This window comes from Babylonia areolata, chromosome 8 (assembly GCF_041734735.1).
Source record: "Babylonia areolata isolate BAREFJ2019XMU chromosome 8, ASM4173473v1, whole genome shotgun sequence".
Taxonomy (NCBI): domain Eukaryota; kingdom Metazoa; phylum Mollusca; class Gastropoda; order Neogastropoda; family Buccinidae; genus Babylonia; species Babylonia areolata.
Genome location: NC_134883.1, coordinates 50,962,707 through 50,983,273, shown reverse-complemented (window position 1 = coordinate 50,983,273; position 20,567 = coordinate 50,962,707). Strand labels below are relative to the sequence as shown.

The window sequence follows — 20,567 nt, the reverse complement described above, 5'->3', positions numbered from 1 at the left end:
TGCCTTGATCTCTCTGTCCTTATTCTTTCTTTACCTCCTATCCCTCTTTTTAGAAGCAATATGCAATTTGTGTGTGTGGGTGTGTGTGTGTGAGTACGTATGGCACTGAATGGTGATCAGAAAGTGTTTTGTGTGCATGGCCCATCAAAACAGAAAGTCGTGAGTTGTCATCACCCTTTCCTCACATAGGCTTTCCTATTCACACTGTCCTCTTCTCATCACTTGACAATGGGCCTGTGGTCCGAAACGTCAAAACAAAGAGGATTCAACTACCACCCAAAAGGTTTTTATAAACTTTAGTTTTTTGTCTTTGAAGAATCCTGCAGTCATTTTTGTCTTCTTCCCTGTCTTCAGAAAGATTTATGCTGATGTATTATGTGTCTTCAGAAAGGTATGTGGGACTCTGTTGATGTATTGTGTGTCTTCAGAAAGGTCTGTGGGACTCTGTTGATGTATTATGTGTCTTCAGAAAGGTCTGTGGGACTCTGTTGATGTATTGTGTGTCTTCAGAAAGGTCTGTGGGACTCTGTTGATGTATTATGTGTCTTCAGAAAGGTCTGTGGGACTCTGTTGATGTATTGTGTGTCTTCAGAAAGGTCTGTGGGACTCTGTTGATGTATTGTGTGTCTTCAGAAAGGTCTGTGGGACTCTGTTGATGTATTATGTGTCTTCAGAAAGGTCTGTGGGACTCTGTTGATGTATTGTGTGTCTTCAGAAAGGTCTGTGGGACTCTGTTGATGTATTATGTGTCTTCAGAAAGGTCTGTGGGACTCTGTTGATGTATTATGTGTCTTCAGAAAGGTCTGTGGGACTCTGTTGATGTATTGTGTGTCTTCAGAAAGGTCTGTGGGACTCTGTTGATGTATTGTGTGTCTTCAGAAAGGTCTGTGGGACTCTGTTGATGTATTATGTGTCTTCAGAAAGGTCTGTGGGACTCTGTTGATGTATTATGTGTCTTCAGAAAGGTCTGTGGGACTCTGTTGATGTATTGTGTGTCTTCAGAAAGGTATGTGGGACTCTGTTGATGTATTGTGTGTCTTCAGAAAGGTCTGTGGGACTCTGTTGATGTATTATGTGTCTTCAGAAAGGTCTGTGGGACTCTGTTGATGTATTGTGTGTCTTCAGAAAGCTATGTGGGACTCTGTTGATGTATTATGTGTCTTCAGAAAGGTCTGTGGGACTCTGTTGATGTATTGTGTGTCTTCAGAAAGGTCTGTGGGACTCTGTTGATGTATTGTGTCTTCAGAAAGGTCTGTGGGACTCTGTTGATGTATTATGTGTCTTCAGAAAGGTCTGTGGGACTCTGTTGATGTATTGTGTCTTCAGAAAGGTCTGTGGGACTCTGTTGATGTATTGTGTCTTCAGAAAGGTCTGTGGGACTCTGTTGATGTATTGTGTGTCTTCAGAAAGGTCTGTGGGACTCTGTTGATGTATTGTGTCTTCAGAAAGGTCTGTGGGACTCTGTTGGTGTGTTATTTATCTTCTAAAAGGTCTCTGGCCCTGTTAAGTGTAATTTGTGTTCAGAAATGTCTATGTATGGGACGTTGTCCTATTCATCGTCGTCGTCTTCATCTTTTCTCAACACTGTGAAGAGTCATTGGGTGTCACACAGAAGTGTTCACCAGACTGCACCAGGTCTGTCAGTTGTGCTGCAGCATGGTTTTCCCTTCCATTCTGCAGTGTTGTCAGTCACTTTTTTTGTCACCCCATTGACTTTTTTCATTATTATTATTTTTTTATTAAATTTGGGGGGGTGAGGGGTGTGTGAATACTGGGTATGTTCCTGTTTCCTGAACCCTCTGAACACTGACATGGGTAATGGGATCTTTATCATGCAGATTTGATGTAGGTTCTGCTTGTAATTTATATTTATTGTTTTATTTTTCATCATTTCATCTTGTTTTTTTATTTTTCAGACATGTGTTTGAAAGAGAGGGCTCTTTGTTTTGTTTTTGTTTTTTGGGGGGGTTTTTCTACACAGGACAGCCAAGCAGCAGTGGCTTTGGTTTATTTGATTGAGTGGTTACTTTGTGAGTGGTGGTTGGTTGTTAGTGGGAGAAGGTCAAAGGGGAACTAAGCATGTAATCACCACTTGACTCACATTTAAACCTGTCCCTGCTCTCTGTTTCCCCCCCCCCTCTCTCTCTCTCTCTCTGTCTCTCTCTCTCAGTCTCTGTCTTCCTCTTTCACCCTCCCCTTCCCCCTCTGCCCTGCTCTCTCAGTCTCTCTCTTCCTCTCTATCTCTCCCCTCCTCTGCCTCTCTCTCTCTCTCTCTTTGTCTCTCTCCCTCTTTCTGTCTCTCTTCCCCTCTCTCTCTCTCTCTCTCTCTCTTTGTCTCTCTCCCTCTTTCTGTCTCTCTTCCCCTCTCTCTCTCTCTCTCTCTCTCTCTTTGTCTCTCTCCCTCTTTCTGTCTCTCTTCCCCTCTCCCTCTCTCTCTGTCTGTCTCTCTCTTCCTCTCTGTCTATCTCTCCCCTCCTCTGCCTCTCTCTCTCTCTGTCTCCCTCTTTCTGTCTCTCTTCCCCTCTCTCTCTCTCTCTCTCTCTCCCCCCTCCGTCTCTGCCCCCCTCTCTCTTTATTTGTGTCTGTGTTTGTCTGTCTGTCTGTCTCTCTCTCTCTCTCTCTCTCTCTCTCTCTCTCTCTCTCTCTCTCTCTCTCTCTCTCTCTCTCTCTCTGCCCCCCCCCCCCCCCAGCTCCCCTTCTCTCCATATCCTGCTTCCGCCCACCCCCCACTCTGTATCTCTCTTTCTCTTTCTCTCTCTCTTTCTCTCTCTCTCTCTCTCTCTCTCTCTCTCTCCCTCTTCCTCCCCTCCCCCCCTCTCTCTTCCCTGCTGATGACTGTATGGGGTCCTGACACTCCAGACAGCTGTGAAGTGTGGTGGTTGGCAGCAGCTCAGTCCTCAAGGGGGCAATTGGTGACCCTGAAAATGCCCCTCCAAAACAATACAATGGCTCTGCTTGTTCAGTCAGTGAGGCTGAGAGAACTGGCAGGAAGCTACTAGAACTACAGTAGTAGTAGAAGGAAGGTGGGCTTAAGAGCCATTATGTGACAATGGTCCTTCCTATGTGTGAAGTCTGATTCATTCTTATTCTGTTCACTCATCCTCCCCCACCCACCCCCTCTCTCTCTCTCTCTCTCTCTCTCTCTCTCTCTCTCCATGTAATTGTGTAATTGTATTTCGTCATGATTTGCAGCTTCCCTGTTTGTGATGTTAATGGCTTTTGTATTGCATGTGTGTTGTTATATTTTCCTGTATTTTTTTATGAGGGCAGAATGAAGTGGCCCTTTTGTGGTTGGCTGGTCTGTAAGCAACATGATTTGATTTGAGGGCAGGATGAAAACCAGCCTTTTATGTGCTTATTTTTTTTATCGCCCCCTGCTCAGTGATAACTATTTGCCAAGGGATTTTTGGTCATAGTTTATTCGGGTAATAACTTTTTTTTTTTTTTTAAAGAAGAAGAAATAAAAAGATCTAGCATGCAAACTACTGAAAGAAAGTAGATATAACCTATGCGTTTGTGAAAGGAATGTGAACACACTATCCAAACATGACAATTTCATAGAGATTCTTAATGACACAAACGGATATTTCCATCCTGGGACACTCGGGGGGGGGGGGGGACTATTGACCTGGCCATTTGGGGTGGAACTGAGGAAAATGAGCTATGAGAGACAAATGCATTGTGTGTGACTGATACATTTTGTCATCGATCGAGACAGTGCTTGGTTTTTGTACCAATGTTTTGTGTGTTTATAAGTATTCAGGAGTGGTGTGTGGGGGTTTTCACTTGATTTTTTTTCCCCCCTAACATTGTGCTTGTGGCACTGTTTATTAATAATCAACTTGTTTCATTTCTGTGTGCAGTGCCGAGAGATTGGGGCGGAATCACATGAAGATATCCTCAAAGTTCTGAATGAACTGCAGAGTGTGAGTGCTGGTGCAGAGATACTTGAGCAGGGAGCTGATATTTTCTGTTATCTTGGAACAAATGGAATGGGTTGAAGTTGGTGTGGTGGAGGGGGCGGGAGGAGGGGTAGGGGGCGCAGGGGCAGTGTGTGTTTGTGTAGGGTGTGTTTTGTGCCTTTTTCCTGTGATTAATCAGATCTGCAATTTGTAGTATTGTATTGGTCTGTATATAGAGATTTTGTTTTTCCACTTCAATGTTCTCATGTGCTCTTGTGTCATATAATGCACTATTGTATATGTATTGTCTCAAGTGAGGTGCTTAGAGCCCATTATTTGGGGAGTTTGCACCATGTAAGTATATTATAAGAGGTGGCAGAATGGTTAAGATGCTCAGCTGTCAGTACAGACAGTCCGTCAGAGTGTGGGGGTTAAGATGCTCAGCTGTCAATACAGACAGTCCGTGAGGGTGTGGGGGTTAAGATGCTCAGCTGTCAATACAGACAGTCCGTGAGGGTGTGGGGGTTAAGATGATCAACTGTCAATACAGACAGTCCGTGAGGGTGTGGGGGTTAAGATGCTCAGCTGTCAATACAGACAGTCCGTGAGGGTGTGGGGGTTAAGATGCTCAGCTGTCAATACAGACAGTCCGTGAGGGTGTGGGGGTTAAGATGCTCAGCTGTCAATACAGACAGTCCGTGGGGGTTAAGATGCTCAGCTGTCAATACAGACAGTCCGTGAGGGTGTGGGGGTTAAGATGATCAGCTGTCAATACAGACAGTCCGTGAGGGTGTGGGGGTTAAGATGCTCAGCTGTCAATACAGACAGTCCATGAGGGTGTGGGGGTTAAGATGATCAGCTGTCAATACAGACAGTCCGTGAGGGTGTGGGGGTTAAGATGCTCAGCTGTCAATACAGACAGTCCGTGGGGGTTAAGATGCTCAGCTGTCAATACAGACAGTCCGTGGGGGTTAAGATGCTCAGCTGTCAATACAGACAGTCCGTGAGGGTGTGGGGGTTAAGATGATCAGCTGTCAATACAGACAGTCCGTGAGGGTGTGGGGGTTAAGATGCTCAGCTGTCAATACAGACAGTCCATGAGGGTGTGGGGGTTAAGATGCTCAGCTGTCAATACAGACAGTCCGTGAGGGTGTGGGGGTTAAGATGCTCAGCTGTCAATACAGACAGTCCGTGAGGGTGTGGGGGTTAAGATGCTCAGCTGTCAATACAGACAGTCCGTGAGGGTGTGGGGGTTAAGATGCTCAGCTGTCAATACAGACAGTCCGTGGGGGTTAAGATGCTCAGCTGTCAATACAGACAGTCCGTGAGGGTGTGGGGGTTAAGATGATCAGCTGTCAATACAGACAGTCCGTGAGGGTGTGGGGGTTAAGATGCTCAGCTGTCAATACAGACAGTCCGTGAGGGTGTGGGGGTTAAGATGCTCAGCTGTCAATACAGACAGTCCATGAGGGTGTGGGGGTTAAGATGATCAGCTGTCAATACAGACAGTCCGTGAGGGTGTGGGGGTTAAGATGCTCAGCTGTCAATACAGACAGTCCGTGGGGGTTAAGATGCTCAGCTGTCAATACAGACAGTCCGTGGGGGTTAAGATGCTCAGCTGTCAATACAGACAGTCCGTGAGGGTGTGGGGGTTAAGATGATCAGCTGTCAATACAGACAGTCCGTGAGGGTGTGGGGGTTAAGATGCTCAGCTGTCAATACAGACAGTCCATGAGGGTGTGGGGGTTAAGATGCTCAGCTGTCAATACAGACAGTCCGTGAGGGTGTGGGGGTTAAGATGCTCAGCTGTCAATACAGACAGTCCGTGAGGGTGTGGGGGTTAAGATGCTCAGCTGTCAATACAGACAGTCCGTGAGGGTGTGGGGGTTAAGATGCTCAGCTGTCAATACAGACAGTCCGTGGGGGTTAAGATGCTCAGCTGTCAATACAGACAGTCCGTGAGGGTGTGGGGGTTAAGATGATCAGCTGTCAATACAGACAGTCCGTGAGGGTGTGGGGGTTAAGATGCTCAGCTGTCAATACAGACAGTCCATGAGGGTGTGGGGGTTAAGATGATCAGCTGTCAATACAGACAGTCCGTGAGGGTGTGGGGGTTAAGATGCTCAGCTGTCAATACAGACAGTCCGTGAGGGTGTGGGGGTTAAGATGCTCAGCTGTCAATACAGACAGTCCGTCAGAGTGTGGGGGTTAAGATGATCAGCTGTCAATACAGACAGTCCATGAGGGTGTGGGGGTTAAGATGCTCAGCTGTCAATACAGACAGTCCGTGGGGGTTAAGATGCTCAGCTGTCAATACAGACAGTCCGTGAGGGTGTGGGGGTTAAGATGCTCAGCTGTCAATACAGACAGTCCATGAGGGTGTGGGGGTTAAGATGATCAGCTGTCAATACAGACAGTCCGTGGGAGTTAAGATGCTCAGCTGTCAATACAGACAGTCCGTGAGGGTGTGGGGGTTAAGATGCTCAGCTGTCAATACAGACAGTCCGTGAGGGTGTGGGGGTTAAGATGCTCAGCTGTCAATACAGACAGTCCGTGAGGGTGTGGGGGTTAAGATGCTCAGCTGTCAATACAGACAGTCCGTGAGGGTGTGGGGGTTAAGATGCTCAGCTGTCAATACAGACAGTCCGTGAGGGTGTGGGGGTTAAGATGCTCAGCTGTCAATACAGACAGTCCATGAGGGTGTGGGGGTTAAGATGATCAGCTGTCAATACAGACAGTCCATGAGGGTGTGGGGGTTAAGATGCTCAGCTGTCAATACAGACAGTCCGTGGGGGTTAAGATGCTCAGCTGTCAATACAGACAGTCCGTGAGGGTGTGGGGGTTAAGATGCTCAGCTGTCAATACAGACAGTCCATGAGGGTGTGGGGGTTAAGATGATCAGCTGTCAATACAGACAGTCCGTGGGGGTTAAGATGCTCAGCTGTCAATACAGACAGTCCGTGAGGGTGTGGGGGTTAAGATGCTCAGCTGTCAATACAGACAGTCCGTGAGGGTGTGGGGGTTAAGATGCTCAGCTGTCAATACAGACAGTCCATGAGGGTGTGGGGGTTAAGATGCTCAGCTGTCAATACAGACAGTCCGTGAGGGTGTGGGGGTTAAGATGCTCAGCTGTCAATACAGACAGTCCGTGAGGGTGTGGGTTTGAATCCTGCTCTCGCCCTTTCTCCCAAGTTTGACTGGAAAATCAAACTGAGGGTCTTGTCTTTCAGATGAGACGATAAACCCAGGTCCCGTGTGCAGCACGCACTTGGCACACAGTAAAGGAACCCATGGCAACGAGAGTGTTGGCCTCTAGCAAAATTATGTAAAAAGAAATCCGCTCTGATGAGTACACAAAAATATATATATATATAAACATGCACTCAAGGCCAGACTAAGGGCATTGGGTTATGCTGCTGTCAGGCGTCTGTCTAGGAGATGTGGTGTGGCATATATGGATTTGTCTGAACGCACTGACGCCTCCTTGAGAAACTGAAACTATTATTATTCAGGCAATGAAGACGTACCCTAATATGTTTTATTAATGTTACTATTATTATCATTATTATTCAGGCAGTGAAGATGTACAACAATGTATCAATGTTATTATTATGATGATAATTCAGGCGATGAAGACGTACCACAGTATATTTTATCAGTGTTATTATTATGATGATGATTCAGGCGATGAAGACGTACCACAATATAGTTTATCAATGTCATTATTATGATGATGATTCAGGCGATGAAGACGTACCACAAGTACCAGGCAGAAGCCAAGCATGCGGAGGGCAAGCTGCGCAGTGTGGAGTCCCAGAAGAACAAAGTGGAGCAGCAGCTGTCCGGCAAGAACACCAGCAGCCGCAAACTGAAGGGGCTGGAGAGGGACGCCGACAAGGTCTGTCCTCCTGTGTCTGCTTGATCCTTGTGGGATTGTGTTGTACCAGTCGTATTGTACTGTGTATCATTTTGTATTGTTGTGGTGCTGGGGATTTTTTGTGTTGTTTTTCTGCTGCCCCATCATTTGCAACATTTCAGTGGCATTTTGTGTTGTTTTTCTGCTGCCCCATCATTGCAACATGTCAGTGGCATTACTTCCATTCCACTCATTGAAGCCTCCTTTACACAGCCACTCCCGGGTTGGTCTGTCCCACTTCCACTGTCTGCACTTCCAGTGTTGGGTCGCCAGGAGGCCACACACCAGAGGAGACCATGCACTGCTGCCGAGTCACTTGGGTGGTGTTCAGTCGTGCCTGTTCTGATTTAATGTAGCTAGGATGCCAACTAGGAACCCCCTTACGGATGATGGTAATAGCTAAGTCGTAGAACCAGACTGAATGAGCATCCCTCCCACAGTGGAGACAGCCATCACGTCCCTCCAACGACAATGAATCTGTGGACACTGTAGGGCCTTGACAGGACTTCAGAGTGCTACTTTTGTCATGATGTATAGAATCCATGTGACACTGGGTCTGCTTTTCTGTGGGAGAGGGTGCAGTGCCACCCATTGTCTGTCGCTTGGTGTGTGTTACCCAGTTTTTCTGTGGGAGAGGGTGCCGGCACAGTGCAGTGCCACCCATTGTCTGTCGCTTGGGGTGTGTTACCCAGTTTTTCTGTGGGAGAGGGTGCCGGCACAGTGCAGTGCCACCCATTGTCTGTCGCTTGGGGTGTGTTACCCAGTTTTTCTGTGGGAGAGGGTGCAGTGCCACCCATTGTCTGTCGCTTGGGGTGTGTTACCCAGTTTTTCTGTGGGAGAGGGTGCTGTGCCACCCATTGTCTGTCGCTTGGGGTGTGTTACCCAGTTTTTCTGTGGGAGAGGGTGCAGTGCCACCCATTGTCTGTCGCTTGGTGTGTGTTACCCAGTTTTTCTGTGGGAGAGGGTGCTGTGCCACCCATTGTCTGTCGCTTGGGGTGTGTTACCCAGTTTTTCTGTGGGAGAGGGTGCTGTGCCACCCATTGTCTGTCGCTTGGGGTGTGTTACCCAGTTTTTCTGTGGGAGAGGGTGCAGTGCCACCCATTGTCTGTCGCTTGGGGTGTGTTACCCAGTTTTTCTGTGGGAGAGGGTGCTGTGCCACCCATTGTCTGTCGCTTGGTGTGTGTTACCCAGTTTTTCTGTGGGAGAGGGTGCTGTGCCACCCATTGTCTGTCGCTTGGGGTGTGTTACCCAGTTTTTCTGTGGGAGAGGGTGCCGGCACAGTGCAGTGCCACCCATTGTCTGTCGCTTGGGGTGTGTTACCCAGTTTTTCTGTGGGAGAGGGTGCAGTGCCACCCATTGTCTGTCGCTTGGGGTGTGTTACCCAGTTTTTCTGTGGGAGAGGGTGCTGTGCCACCCATTGTCTGTCGCTTGGGGTGTGTTACCCAGTTTTTCTGTGGGAGAGGGTGCTGTGCCACCCATTGTCTGTCGCTTGGGGTGTGTTACCCAGTTTTTCTGTGGGAGAGGGTGCAGTGCCACCCATTGTCTGTCGCTTGGTGTGTGTTACCCAGTTTTTCTGTGGGAGAGGGTGCTGTGCTACCCATTGTCTGTCGCTTGGGGTGTGTTACCCAGTTTTTCTGTGGGAGAGGGTGCAGTGCCACCCATTGTCTGTTGCTTGGGGTGTGTTACCCAGTTTTTCTGTCATTGCACTGGACTGTTTTCCACCTCTGCTGAGTTTATTGCACTTCCATTTTTTCCTGTCATTTGAAATATTAACGTGAAGACCTCAGTTTTTGGTCTGATTACAGGGGAGAAGTTAGGTGTCTGTATGATTTGGGCGTGGGTATGGAATTCCTTGCTTCTTCTGTCTCAGCAGGCTGTTGGAGAGGGAGCCTGTGTGCATGCATGTGTGTATGTGAGAGAGAGAGAGAGAGAGTGTGTGTATGTGTGTGTGTGAGAGAGAGAGAGTGTGTGTATGTGTGTGTGAGAGAGTGAGTATATGTGTTTGTATGTGTGTGTGAATGTATGGAAAGGATCTACACTTTTGAGTGAGAGATAATGTTACATTGTACTGTTAATTCTTTCAGAACATTTCTTAAAATGCAGCTATGACCCATTGCCTGGTTGACATGTGAAGTTTCTGTCATTTTTTTCACAAAGTGCATTATGTGAGCGTGTTCCCTGTGGTGTGTTACAGAAACAGCAGAAGTACTCGGAGAACAAATTGAAGGCGCTGAAGGCCAGGAACGACTACCTGCTGTGTATAGAGGCCGCCAACTCCGCCATCAGCAAATACTTCTCCGACGACATCTCCGATCTCATGGACGTGAGTGTGGGAACCAGGTTTAACCTGGACCTGTGGGGGGTTTGGGGGTGGTGGTGGGTGTGTGTGTGTGTGTTGTGGAGTCCTGTTGGTGTCCTCAGACCAGAGATGCTTCTTCATCGGTGTGATCGGATGTATACTGCCGTGATTTTTTGGGGTGGGTGGAAAACTTCAAGGGGAGTTTCATTCATTGCAGCTGAAACTTTCTAGGGGGTTGACGAGGGTTTGTTTTTCAGTATCTGGGAGGTTCTCAATGACTCAGCAGCCAAGAACTATTGCAGCCCCCCAGGCCCCCTCCCCCCACACTTTCTGTCTGACAGTACTGCCAGTGTCTAGTGCTACAGCTGAGTGATTATAGCATTGCACTTTCTGTCTGACAGTACTGCCAGTGTCTAGTGCTACAGCTGAGGGATTATAGCATGGGACTTTCTGTCTGACAGTACTGCCAGTGTCTAGTGCTACAGCTGAGTGATTATAGCATGGGACTTTCTGTCTGACAGTACTGCCAGTGTCTAGTGCTACAGCTGAGTGATTATAGCATGGGACTTTCTGTCTGACAGTACTGCCAGTGTCTAGTGCTACAGCTGAGTGATTATAGCATGGGACTTTCTGTCTGACAGTACTGCCAGTGTCTAGTGCTACAGCTGAGTGATTATAGCATGGGACTTTCTGTCTGACAGTACTGCCAGTGTCTAGTGCTACAGCTGAGTGATTATAGCATGGGACTTTCTGTCTGACAGTATTGCCAGTGTCTAGTGATACAGCTGAGGGATTATAGCATGGGACTTTCTGTCTGACAGTACTGCCAGTGTCTAGTGCTACAGCTGAGTGATTATAGCATGGGACTTTCTGTCTGACGGTACTGCCAGTGTCTAGTGCTACAGCTGAGGGATTATAGCATTGGACTTTCTGTCTGACAGTACTGCCAATGTCTAGTGATACAGCTGAGGGATTATAGCATGGGACTTTCTGTCTGACGGTACTGCCAGTGTCTAGTGCTACAGCTGAGTGATTATAGCATTGGACTTTCTGTCTGACAGTACTGCCAGTGTCTAGTGATACAGCTGAGGGATTATAGCATGGGACTTTCTGTCTGACAGTATTGCCAGTGTCTAGTGATACAGCTGAGGGATTATAGCATGGGACTTTCTGTCTGACAGTACTGCCAGTGTCTAGTGCTACAGCTGAGTGATTATAGCATGGGACTTTCTGTCTGACGGTACTGCCAGTGTCTAGTGCTACAGCTGAGTGATTATAGCATGGGACTTTCTGTCTGACAGTACTGCCAGTGTCTAGTGCTACAGCTGAGTGATTATAGCATGGGACTTTCTGTCTGACAGTACTGCCAGTGTCTAGTGCTACAGCTGAGTGATTATAGCATTGGACTTTCTGTCTGACAGTACTGCCAGTGTCTAGTGCTACAGCTGAGTGATTATAGCATGGGACTTTCTGTCTGACAGTACTGCCAGTGTCTAGTGCTACAGCTGAGTGATTATAGCATGGGACTTTCTGTCTGACAGTACTGCCAGTGTCTAGTGCTACAGCTGAGGGATTATAGCATGGGACTTTCTGTCTGACAGTACTGCCAGTGTCTAGTGCTACAGCTGAGTGATTATAGCATGGGACTTTCTGTCTGACGGTACTGCCAGTGTCTAGTGCTACAGCTGAGTGATTATAGCATTGGACTTTCTGTCTGACAGTACTGCCAGTGTCTAGTGCTACAGCTGAGTGATTATAGCATGGGACTTTCTGTCTGACGGTACTGCCAGTGTCTAGTGCTACAGCTGAGGGATTATAGCATGGGACTTTCTGTCTGACAGTATTGCCAGTGTCTAGTGCTACAGCTGAGGGATTATAGCATGGGACGTTCTGTCTGACGGTACTGCCAGTGTCTAGTGATACAGCTGAGTGATTATAGCATGGGACTTTCTGTCTGACAGTACTGCCAGTGTCTAGTGATACAGCTGAGTGATTATAGCATGGGACTTTCTGTCTGACAGTATTGCCAGTGTCTAGTGCTACAGCTGAGTGATTATAGCATTGGACTTTCTGTCTGACGGTACTGCCAGTGTCTAGTGCTACAGCTGAGTGATTATAGCATTGGACTTTCTGTCTGACAGTACTGCCAGTGTCTAGTGCTACAGCTGAGTGATTATAGCATGGGACTTTCTGACAGTACTGCCAGTGTCTAGTGCTACAGCTGAGTGATTATAGCATGGGACTTTCTGTCTGACAGTACTGCCAGTGTCTAGTGCTACAGCTGAGGGATTATAGCATTGCACTTTCTGTCTGACAGTACTGCCAGTGTCTAGTGCTACAGCTGAGTGATTATAGCATTGCACTTTCTGTCTGACGGTACTGCCAGTGTCTAGTGCTACAGCTGAGTGATTATAGCATGGGACTTTCTGTCTGACAGTACTGCCAGTGTCTAGTGCTACAGCTGAGTGATTATAGCATGGGACTTTCTGACAGTACTGCCAGTGTCTAGTGCTACAGCTGAGGGATTATAGCATGGGACTTTGTGTCTGACAGTACTGCCAGTGTCTAGTGCTACAGCTGAGTGATTATAGCATGGGACTTTCTGTCTGACAGTACTGCCAGTGTCTAGTGATACAGCTGAGGGATTATAGCATGGGACTTTGTGTCTGACAGTATTGCCAGTGTCTAGTGCTACAGCTGAGTGATTATAGCATGGGACTTTCTGTCTGACAGTACTGCCAGTGTCTAGTGCTACAGCTGAGTGATTATAGCATTGCACTTTCTGTCTGACGGTACTGCCTGGTTCAAATCCTGGTCATGACACTTGGGGGGGGGGGGGTCCAGATCAACAGATATACAGACCTGCTAGTGCCAGAACTCCCTTTGTGTGTGTGTAAACATGCAGAAGATCAGATGCTGATGATAAAGATTTCATTGTCAGTGATGGGCAGGTCATGGAACATGAACCTACTGGACATGCACACACCTTGGAGTAGGGCTGCTGACATGGTAGGGTAAAAAAAAACAAACAGTATATACAAAGCCCACTAAAATCTAGGAGTGAGTGTAGGATTTGCAGCCTTCGAACTCAGAAGAATAATAAGAAGAAGAAAACCAAGCCAGCCAGAAAGCATTTCAGGGCTTTCAGAATGAGGCATACCCGTTTCTTGGTGGAAGCTCCGGCCTTGGTGAAAGACTGAGGCAGAAAACAGGACACTGCCTGTAAGACAGGTTCCCTCGGTCTGTTTACTTGCACTGGTAGGAAAAATAAACCATTCCTACAGCCTGCTCCACAATTTTCTGTCAACAGTGCCTTCACCTTGATTGTGACCTCAGACAGAGTGGAAATGATTTAGATAAAGCATAGTGGAACAATGCTGATTAAAGCACAATGGATCGATTAAGATAAAAAGCAAAGTGTTTTTCAAATAAAGCACAGTGGAATAGTTTATATAAAGCACAATGGAATAACTCTGAGAGAGCACTGCAGAATGGTTCAGGTGGGGCACAGTGGCATGATTAAGAAAGGGCACGTCTGAATGGTTTGGTCATCGGATGAAGCCAGTGGAATGATTCAGGTGAAGCACAACAGAATGATTCACACAAGGCACATAGACTGATTAAGGCAAAGCACAGTGGAATGATTCAGGTGAAGCACAACAGAATGATTCACACAAGGCACATAGACTGATTAAGGCAAAGCACAGTGGGATGATCCAGATGAATATCATTGGGATAGGATAAAGTACAACACAATTATTCAGATAGAATAATTCCAGAAAAGTGCTGGGAAATGACTCAAAGAATGGTTCTGACGAGCATAGTGGAAATGTTGATGTAAACATGATGGAATGGTTCTGACGAGCATAGTGGAAATGTTGATGTAAACATGATGGAATGGTTCTGACGAGCATAGTGGAAATGTTGATGTAAACATGATGGAATGGTTTTGCTGAGCATAGTGGAAATGTTGATGTAAACATGGAGTGGTTCAGACAGTGACTGAATCCAGACACAGCCCAGTGGACTGATCCAGATGAAGGGTGTATCAGCCCCGTCAGTCAGTGTGTGGGGTGTGGAAAGGAAAGCTGTACAGTCAGACCCCAGACCCAGGCAGCCTCAGACTGTGGCTGGGTTATAAGGAAGCAGGTCTTCCCAAGTGCTGTGCTTTGTTGTCTGATCAGAGAGATAGACAGAGAGCAGAGGGTGGAATGGAAGTTCTCTGGGTGCAGGCCTTGGGGGGGAGGTGGCACCCAGTGTAGCAGGCTGTTAGTGCCCCCTCTCCTCCAGTTGGATTTTACCCCGGGATAAAATCTGGCCAGCCCAGGGGTCTGAAAAGAATGACCCCCCAGATGTGAAACTTTTCACGAGGGGAGGCGTGTAGGGGGTGGGGTGTATGTGACTAACTACAAATGACCACAAGGAGTTGTTTAAGGCTAGTCCAGAATGACTCCGAGGTAACTCCAGCATCAGGGAGGTGGGAGGAAGGTTGTGGGGGAGAGGTAACTTTGAGGCTGTTACACCCTTTTCTCCACAGGCAACATTCATCATACCAGCTCATCAGACCAACAGACCCCTCCCCAACACCAAGTTTTTTCCCCATCAGACACCCAGCCCTCCCTCCCCTGCCCCTTTGGGTTTTTTGTTGTTGTTCTTCAGCCCTGTCAGACAATGACTGGCGTTATCAGCTGAGAGAGAGAGAACAGGAGAGGAAAATGACATATGCCTGGCTGATGTTTCTTTGTGGAATGTCTGTGTTGTTTTGTCTTTCCATCCCTACCTTCCTCCTTCCTGTCTTTAGCTCTCTGTGTGTACAGGTGTGTGTTGTCAGTGTGTGTGTGTGTGTGTGTTTTATCAGCTGAGACAGGGGAGAAGAAAAGATTGTTGACTGGTATTGTCTTTGTTGTTGCATCCCTCCATCCCTACCCTGTCTTCTTCCAGTCTGAAGCTGTGTGTGTGTGGGGGGGGGGGGGGATGTGTGGGAGTGTATGCTATTGTGAGTGTGTGTAAGTGAGAGTATTTGATCATTTATTTTCTTTCGCCCCGACATCATGAAGAGAAATGCTCCCCCCACCCCCCAGCCTCCTGAAAAGGAATATGACCACATACATGGCAGGGGTGAAAACGGTCATACACGTAAAAGCCCGCTCCTGTATACACACAAGGCAAGTGAACATGCGAGTTGCAGCCCACGAAGGAAGAAAAGGAAAAGAAGAAGAATGAAGAGAAATAAAATAGAATATAAAACAAGCAAAGCCTCTACAATCATCTGACACTTTTTGATGGATTCCCAGGCCCCTTGTCTCTTTCAGAGTGCCCCCTCCCTTCACCCTTCCTACAAGCTCTGTATTCTGATCTCAGATGACTGATGATTATCATCGGGAAGGGAGGGCAGAACAAGCTGTTCATAAATACACATGCTGTGTGTGTGTGTGTGATTCATAAAGACATGGCATACATAGATCAATATAAAGACATATGTCAGTCATAAAGACACATGTTCATAAATAATGTCAGTCATAAAGACACATGTTCATAAATAAACTTGCAGTTCATAGGCACATGCTGTTGATAAAGACACATGTTCATAGATAAAGACACATGTTGTTTAAAGATAAACCAGCCATTCATAGAGGCGTGCTGTTTATAGATAAAGACACATGATGTTTAAAAATAAACCAGCCATTCATAGAGGTATGCTGTTCACAGATAAAGACATGTTGTTTAAAGATAAACCATCCATTCATAGAGGCATGCTGTTCATAGATAAAGACACATGTTGTTTAAAGATAAACCAGCCATTCATAGAGGCATGCTGTTCACAGATAAAGACATGTTGTTTAAAGATAAACCAGCCATTCATAGAGGCATGCTGTTCACAGATAAAGACATGATGTTTAAAGATAAACCAGCCATTCATAGAGGTATGCTGTTCACAGATAAAGACATGTTTAAAGATAAACCATCCATTCATAGAGGCATGCTGTTCACAGATAAAGACATGTTTAAAGATAAACCAGCCATTCATAGAGGCATGCTGTTCACAGATAAAGACATGATGTTTAAAAATAAACCAGCCATTCATAGAGGCATGCTGTTCACAGATAAGGTCATTAAGGACATGATGTTTAAAGATAAACCAGCCATTCATAGAGGCATGCTGTTCACAGATAAAGACATGATGTTTAAAGATAAACCAGCCATTCATAGAGGTATGCTGTTCACAGATAAAGACATGTTGTTTAAAGATAAACCAGCCATTCATAGAGGCATGCTGTTCACAGATAAAGACATGTTGTTTAAAGATAAACCAGCCATTCATAGAGGCATGCTGTTCACAGATAAAGACATGTTGTTTAAAGATAAACCAGCCATTCATAGAGGCATGCTGTTTATAGATAAAGACACATGATGTTTAAAAATAAACCAGCCATTCATAGAGGCATGCTGTTCACAGATAAAGACACATGTTGTTTAAAGATAAACCAGCCATTCATAGAGGCATGCTGTTCACAGATAAAGACATGATGTTTAAAGATAAACCAGCCATTCATAGATCTAGAGGCATGCTGTTCACAGATAAAGACATGTTGTTTAAAGATAAACCAGCCATTCATAGAGGCATGCTGTTCACAGATAAAGACATGTTGTTTAAAGATAAACCATCCATTCATAGAGGTATGCTGTTCACAGATAAAGACATGTTGTTTAAAGATAAACCAGCCATTCATAGAGGCATGCTGTTCACAGATAAAGACACATGCAGGGGCAGTAGCACAAAGAGAAGTCTTGTGCTGGTTGCCAGACAGGAGAACGTCACTCTTGGCAAGCAGAAAGTGTGTCATGAGAGTGATCCCATCACCTCCCCTCCCTCCCTTCCTGACTCTCCTGCCCTACAAAGATCGGGTTTCAGCAGTCAGCTTTCCTTGGGCCAGGCTGCTGCTGTTTGGCTAGGCCTGTGTGTTCCTCTGTGTGTGTGTGTGTTTGTCACTCTGTGTGTGTGTGTGTGGGAGAGAGGGTGTGTGCGCGAACTGGTTGTAGTTTGTGTTTTCCTGACAAACCATTTTCCCTCGACAGCTGAAATGGAAATGGGGTGTTGTTGTTTTGACTCACAAGAAGGAGAGGGGGTGGGGGGTGTAGGGAGGAAGGGGGGGGGGTGTCTTGGTGGAATGAATGGTGACATGAATCTGGTTTGGTGTAAGCTGGTGATGTGAAGATCCACTTTCCCTGCCCCCCTCCCCTTTCTTCCCTGTACCTGGGTGCGGGTTGTGTCAGAGTGGATGGAGACACACACACACACACACACACACACACACACACACACACACACACACCTCTACAGTTGCACTGCTGCTGATGCTGCGTGGTCATTGTCATGTATAAAAGAAACAGGGTGTGGAGCTGTGTGCATGCACCTGCACTCCTGTGTGTGTTGTATGTGTCTTGTGTATGTGCGTGCACTGGTTTGTGTTTGTTTTTGGTGTGTGTGTGTGTGTCAACAGGTACAAATAATGGTGTACCATGTCCACCTCTAGCATTAGCAGTAAACTAAATATGTTGGGTTTTGCTTGTTTTATTGGAGGTGGAATTGGGATAGGGGTAGGTGCATTTGTCAGTCAGAATCCCAGTTGTGAGTGGAGTCCTCCCCTGTCTCTCACAGTGTCAGCGTCGAGTTACAAGTAGGCATCACATCCTTCAGACTGGCCTGTACGATTTACCCCATGCCTGCATTACAGTTTCTGTTTTGATCGGAGAACCCTGTTTTGATTGGAGAACCCTTGCCTGTTGAACCCAGCATGCTGATCAGGCACAGAAGGTTCTGTTCTCTTCATTCACTACAACAACACAAATTCTGTTCTCTTCATTCACTGCAACACAACAACAGTTCACAGTCAGAGACAGAAGTAGAAACTGCAGTCATCTGTCTTTGTTGCCGATGATGCCAACCCATCGATTGAACTCAGTCAAACACCATAGATTTGCACAAAACTGGCGTCACATTTGTTTAAAAAGTCCAGAAATGTGGGTGTGTACAGCACATGTTTCTACTGCTAACGATGAGACCTGTTGATTAATCGAACCATATGTAATTAGCAAACAATGACGATGCTGGTGGTTGTTGCAGTGCATGGACTTTGGCTACCACAACTCTGTGGGCCGAGCCATGATGATGTACCTGTCGGTGCACGAGCACCTGAGAAACGAGCACCTCAAGTACATGGAGTCCCTCAACAAGTGCATCACGGACCTGGACTCGCGCGCCGACAAGCAGAAGTTCATGGAGATGAACAACCAGGTGTTCATGCTGCCCAAGAAGTTTGAGTTCCAGCCCTTCAAGGGGGATGAGGTGACAAGTGAAGAGAATGCAGAATGATTCATGTCATTACAGTGTGTGTGTGTCTGTGTGTGTGACAGTGTGTGTATCACCATGTGTGTGTGTGTGTGTGTGTGTGTGTGTGACAGTGTGTGTATCACCATGTGTGTGTGTGTGTGACAGTGTGTGTATCACCATGTGTGTGTGTGTGTGTGACAGTGTGTGTATCACCGTGTGTGTGTGTGTGTGACAGTGTGTGTATCACCATGTGTGTGTGTGTGTGTGACAGTGTGTGTATCACCATGTGTGTGTGTGTGTGAGACTGTGTGTATCACCATGTGTGTGTGTGTGTGTGTGACAGTGTGTGTATCACCATGTGTGTGTGTGTGTGTGTGACAGTGTGTGTATCACCATGTGTGTGTGTGTGTGTGTGACAGTGTGTGTATCACCATGTGTGTGTGTGACTGTGTGTATCACCATGTGTGTGTGTCTGTGTGTGTGACAGTGTGTGTATCACCATGTGTGTGTGACAGTGTGTGTATCACCATGTGTGTGTGCCTGTGTGTGTGTGTGACAGTGTGTGTATCACCATGTGTGTGTGTGACAGTGTGTGTATCACCATGTGTGTGTGTGTGTGACAGTGTGTGTATCACCATGTGTGTGTGTGTGTGTCAGTGTGTGTGTCCATGTGTGTATCACCATGTGTGTGTGCGTGTAACTGTGTGTATCACCATGTGTGTGTATGCGTGTGTGACAGTGTGTGTATCACCATGTGTGTGTATGTGTGTGTGTCCATGTGTGTATCACCATGTGTGTGTGTGTGTGTGACAGTGTGTGTATCACCATGTGTGTGTGTGTGTCAGTGTGTGTGTCCATGTGTGTATCACCATGTGTGTGTGTCAATGTGTGTGAATCACCATGTGTGTGTGCCAGTGTGTGTGTCCATGTATCACCATGTGTGGGTCTACATGTGTGTGTGTCATTGTGTATGTCACTGTGTGTGTCTCGGTGTGTGTGTCACGTTGTGTGTGTGTCTATGTGATTGTCCGTGTATGTGTGGGTGACACTATGTGTGTATTACTGTGTGTGTGTCAATGTGTGTATTACCGTGTGTGTGTCAATGTGTGTATTACCGTGTCTGTGTGTGACACTGTGTGTATGTGTCATTGTGTGTGTGTGTCAACGTGTGACACCCTGTGTTATTCGATGTGACAGATCCGTCAGATCAGTGCCCAGAAGGAGGTGCAGGAGGACCTGGTGCACCGCTACACCACCATCAACGACCGCCTCGGCAATCTGAAGGTGGAGAACGATGAGGTCAGTGACCACAACCACCACCACCTCACACACAAGACACCAATCCTCGTAGCCCGCTAACCCATCCGACCTTCCTTCATCTCTCTTCCCATTGTCACTTCTGCCTGTCCTAAGCATCTCATGGGGAAAAAGAGTGAATATTAAATCATGTACCTGGAGGACTTGTCAGGCTGTGTAAAACAGGAGATTAAATATTAAATCATGTAACTTGAGGAATTGTGAGGCTGTGTAAAACAGGATATTAAATATTAAATCATGTAACTTGAGGACTTGTCAGGCTGTGTTAAACAGGAGAGAAAAAGAGAGAAATGTTTTTTGATAGTGTGTACCCCTCTTCCTTTGTCATGGCGTCATTTACGTTCTTGTTGTTTTAAGATTGTGGAAAATGATTATGGATGTCTTTCTTAATATGTCTGTTATTGTTGTTTATTTTACATGTTCTGTTCATGATTGATTTGTTGAAAAAAAAGAATGATAGAAGAGGCATGAAGAAGCGTCTTAAAAACGTTTCTCTCTCCCTCCACCAACACCCACTTTTTTTGATTGTCAGGAAAATCAAACTGAGCATCTGGTCAGTCAGATGAGATGATAAACCGAGGTCCCTTGTACAGTATGCGCTTGGTGCACTGAAAAAGAACCCATGGCAACAAAGGGTTATCCTGTGGCACAGTTCTGTACGCTAAATCCACTCTGATAGGTGGATCCATTCACTCAAAGCCTGACAAAGAGCGTTGGTTTATGCTGCTGGTCAGGCACCTAGCTGCCGAGCAGATAGGGTGCAGTGTGTATGGAATTTATCGGAACACAGTAACACCTCCT

General features: G+C 46.5%; 1 protein-coding gene across 6 annotated transcripts in view; it reads left to right on the top strand.

Annotated features, from left to right (window-relative positions):
• The window catches only part of LOC143284931 (SLIT-ROBO Rho GTPase-activating protein 1-like), a 308,900-nt gene that overhangs the window by 257,183 nt on the left and 31,150 nt on the right, over nt 1–20,567 (top strand). For all 6 annotated transcript variants that reach the window (XM_076592085.1, XM_076592088.1, XM_076592086.1 and 3 more), the window contains 5 exons: nt 3,864–3,926; nt 7,645–7,800; nt 10,013–10,141; nt 18,243–18,464; nt 19,647–19,748. In XM_076592085.1, the coding sequence (XP_076448200.1) occupies nt 3,864–3,926; nt 7,645–7,800; nt 10,013–10,141; nt 18,243–18,464; nt 19,647–19,748 (672 nt within the window). The remainder of the gene's footprint in view (nt 1–3,863; nt 3,927–7,644; nt 7,801–10,012; nt 10,142–18,242; nt 18,465–19,646; nt 19,749–20,567) is intronic.